This window comes from Lipotes vexillifer, unplaced genomic scaffold (genome assembly GCF_000442215.2).
Source record: "Lipotes vexillifer unplaced genomic scaffold, Lipotes_vexillifer_v1.1 scaffold107, whole genome shotgun sequence".
Lineage (NCBI taxonomy): Eukaryota > Metazoa > Chordata > Mammalia > Artiodactyla > Lipotidae > Lipotes > Lipotes vexillifer.
The window spans coordinates 172777-177256 of NW_006777108.1; the positions used below are offsets into that span (position 1 = coordinate 172777).

Sequence of the window (4480 nt, forward strand, 5' to 3'; positions counted from 1 at the left end):
ATTTATATACATTTCATTTTGACTCACCAGCCAAATCTGATTGTGTTGCTTCTAATCCAATTCTACACAGATACTTAAACAGAAATGCACATTGATGTGACTAAACTGAATACTTAAATATACAGCACCTCTTTCAGATTTCAACAGGAATGTAGATAAACAGACATAAATACAGACCAAGCAAAAACAGCCTAGTGCACGCACTGTAAAAGCCATGTGCTTTACAATAAATATTTCTGTGCAAGTCTTTTCAAATACACTGAGAATTATTACTTTAACATGATTGCATTTGAATGTATAGCACTTTGATGGGTTTAGTTTAAAGCAAGTCTATTACGACAGAAAGAAGAGCAAATGTTCTACCATAGTGCCGTTTTATATGAAATAAAACATCAATATCGGAGATGAAAAAAATTAAAGCATCAAACAATAGTAACTCTGTCGTCAATCAAGCTTATTTCAGATAAATGAATACAGAATTTCAAATCTGTGATTACTCATACTTACATTCTTTTCACTTGACAATCCTGAAAATCACTTTACCTAAAAATTTTGGTTCTAAATGTTAGGCTCATTAATTAAAAGAATTAATCCTCTAAGAAGTTGTCACTTAGAAAAGGCGTCTTGAGAAACAGAGTAACAAATACTGATATGAATTATGCCTTGATTTTTAAATTTTTTAATATTTATAAATGTTAATAATATTATATATGGTGAAAATCTCATTTTCTGTGATGAAAAATAAACGTTAATGTTTTTAGATGAGAAAAATAATGACTGATGCACATTGGATGCAAGGGCCAGGAGACTCCAGAAACCATATTTTTTATAAACTTAACAAAAAAACCCCAATACATTTATTAAGTGCACACTTTGTGAAAGACATTTTCTTCTGCATTTTACATACTTGATTTCATTTAGTCCTCACAAAAATTTTGTGCAGTAGGTATTCATTATGTATAGCCACTTCATACATAAGAAAACTAAGGATGAAGAGATTAAGTAGGCTGTGCAAATGTGCAGGAGTAAGAATTTGAACTAGAATTGAATCCAAGTCCATGCTCTTTCCATTACACCATTCTTTCTTCTACAAGTAAACATTCTATCATTTGCTAAAATAATTCAGTAGCATCAGCTGTTGCAACTGTAAAAAGGCTCGGGGAATACCAGACATATTCCTGAAGTCTGACGGGTTAAGCTATATTACCCAGCTACGAAGGGGAAACCATACTTAGGCAGAGCGATCCCTACTTTTCCAAGTTTGACACATCAGAACAAACAAGAAATCAAAACTAAATTAAACTCAACCTTAACATTTATATTTCTTAAAGTCCTATTAATCCAACCAGCAGAGGCATGTAATAATACACGGAAAACAGGATGCTAATTTTATAAAAACAATTTCTACTTGGATTCTGCATGTTGTATATTTCCCACTCTGTATGTATCTTGTACATGTATTTGAACATGTCTTTTATAGGTGTACATTTAGAAAAATTACTCCAAAAGAGAGCTCATCCAAGGTCATCTCACTGGTTAATTTCATTTATAAGTTATAGTGAGGTTTGTTTTTTGGATACCAATACTTTTCTCTTTTTTTTGGCAATCTGAATTACATTTATTTTTAAACAAGTGGGAGGAATATTGAGTGTCTTGAATTTTGTGTGCAAAACTGATCCACGTCACCATCTCACCGTCACAACTGAACATGGCAAGGCAGGTATTGGTTTCCAGCATCACAGGCAACACTGCATGTAGGTTTTTTAATGAATAATGTAAACTTCAGTGTTAAAGCAGCTGGTAGTAATGCTGAACACAGGCTTAGCTCCGTGCCCATTTCAGGAATGAGACGGTCAGCGCTTGAAAACAAACTGTAAGAGAAGAAAAGGGGAGCTAGCATTATCTGACAAAAACAGTGTGTCAAAATATTTTCCCTTTCACACACACAAAAAGAAATACTGGAACATTTAGAAAAACAAAGCACCCATCCCGCCAACTTCAGCCTGTTCTTTAACAAATACTTCAAAATACTGATAAATAATAGTGACTGCAAGCAGAATTCCAGTGCCTGAGCCGATGGCCCCGAGGAAGTCAGCCAACACAGACAGGGTGCCGATGCACAAGTTGCCGAACACAGCTGCTATGGGGATGCACCTATTAAGCTCATGAACCATAGAGGTATCCCTGTGGCCTCTCATTACGATTTGCTGTTCTTTAAGCTGTTCAGCTACATCTTTGGCTGAGGAAACAGACACCACTATCCGCATCTTAGAAAAGAATGCAAATGATCCCAACATGAAGATCCTATAAACAACCACATGGACAGGATCCTCAAATATGGTGCCCATGGACTCAGGAGGAGAAAGGTAGTAACAAAGGCCCACCACTGGGTAACAACAAGCAGGTCCTCCCCAACTGACATCAGTCCACGGTCCTGGTAAATTTACTAAAAATCGAAATGACAGCATCTGGAAAATAACATACAGGTTGGATGATGGGGATGTTGGAGGTGTAAAAGAGCTTGGGGTAGCTGCTGTACCGCCCTCGGTACTGGGCCGACTTAATGGGCAGATCCACACGAAATCCCTGAAAATATATAACAGGAAACACAAAAACTGTAGCAATGAGGTTCATGAGATTGGGTAAATTATGATGATTGAAAGCCTCCCTTAGAGCTTGACCTTTGTCTGTCCTGGTGGCCAGTAAATGGAAGACAGCTATGACTGCACCCTCAAACTCAGTACATCTGCCACTGTTAATGGTAGTGGGACTAAAGGCCTTCCAGACAATGGTTTCACAGATGTTGGTGGCAATAAAGAGGGAAATCCCAGACCCCAAGTTGTAACCCTTCTGTAGCAGCTCATCTAACAGCAGCACAATCAAACCAGCAACAAACAACTGAATGATGATAAGGAGACAGATTCCAGCACCCATTTCAGCGGGATCCCCATACAGGTCCGTCATGACATATACAATGGCTTGCCCAATAGTAATGATCATACCAGATAGTTTGGGGGCTCCACTGAATAGGGCTCTGTCTTTGGGTATATCTCCAACTTCAATGATTTTGGCTTCAGCTAACAACTGCATAATCAAACCAGATGTTACAACTGGGGAGATACCCAATTCCATTAAAGTTTCTCTGTTGAATGCAAAAATAACTCTCATCCAGTAGAAAGGATCTGCAGAATCTGATGACATGATTCCAAATAGTGGTATCTGACAACATACTAAGAAGATGAAAAGAGTTAAGCAGTCCATAGTACCTTCTCTCTCTAAACTGGATTTTCCTTTCAGGTTTCTGAATTTCTGTTAGAACTGCACAGAAAGGTTTGATAACTTCTAAAAATGTGATGCCCATGGCGGCAGCTAGGGCCACCCAGTGGGGCCCAGCGACCTCGGCACGTCCTTTGCTAGGGTCCCGCAGCTCGGGCCTCGGTGCCCGCTCCTGACACGCTCCGGCCAGCCCCACCAATACATTAAAAAGGCATTTTTTAGGGAAAAAAATATAGATGTACATACATATATAATTATAAAGGTAATATAAGCTTACTCCAACTACACAAGAATGGGTCTAATTCTTACTGAAACACTTTTTCTTAGCTTTCCCAACATCCTTTCTCCTCAGTATTTTCCTCTTGTCTCTCTGGCTGTTCTTTCTCAGTCCGTCTGTGAACGTCTCCTATTCTACTCAAGGTCTAGGTTTTAGAACTCCCTAGGGCCAGGTCCTGGGCTCTCTTTCTCAACATTCCCTCCCTAGGTGATCACATTCATTCACAAAGATGTAAATACCATCTGCACCCTGATAATCCCCAGATTTATACTGTAAGCCCAAACCTCTACTAAAAACCTCCATTACTACATAAAAGTTACTTTGTCTAAAAACTGAACTCTTGATGTTCCCCCAAAACCTGTTCCTTCTCTAGACTTCTATATCCTCCACCCTATGGCTCATGCCATCGGACACTTATTTAATTCTAGGGAACCTCCTTGCCCCCATATATAATCCACCACCATATCCCCAAATACATTCTAAATGTGCCAACTTCTCTCCATTTCTACTGTCACTACTCTAGTCCAAGTGACCACTACCTCTCGCATGGACTATTTATTATTGCTCTATGCCATATCCTACAGATTCTCCTCTTTAATTTAAAGACAGTGAGGTCTTTAAATTAAAACAAACAAACAAAAAATAGATACTATCATTCCTCTGATTAAAACTCCTTCAATAATTTCCCCTTGCACTTCAGGTCAAAATTCAAACTGCCAAACCTTGTATATTCTGACCTGCCTGTTCCTATCCAATTTCATCCCAGGTTTTTGCTCCCCTCTGTACTTCAGTGATACTGGTCTTCTTTCAGTTCTTCCAGTAAGCCAAAATCCCTACTGCCTCAGGGCTTTTGCACATGCTGGTTCCTCTACCTGGAACGCTTTCCTCCACTTCTTGCCCAGCTAACTCTGATTCATCGTTCAAGTT

At 38.9% G+C, this 4480-nt stretch overlaps 1 protein-coding gene across 1 annotated transcript; it reads right to left on the reverse strand.

Moving 5' to 3' along the window:
- Positions 1–1967: 1967 nt before the first annotated feature.
- On the reverse strand, positions 1968–3361 carry LOC103069989 (protein transport protein Sec61 subunit alpha isoform 2-like). Its single transcript, XM_082930893.1, is given in 3 exon segments — positions 1968–2493; positions 2495–3221; positions 3289–3361. Coding segments are annotated over 3 exon segments (1326 nt in total).
- Between the last annotated feature and the right edge of the window lie 1119 nt (positions 3362–4480).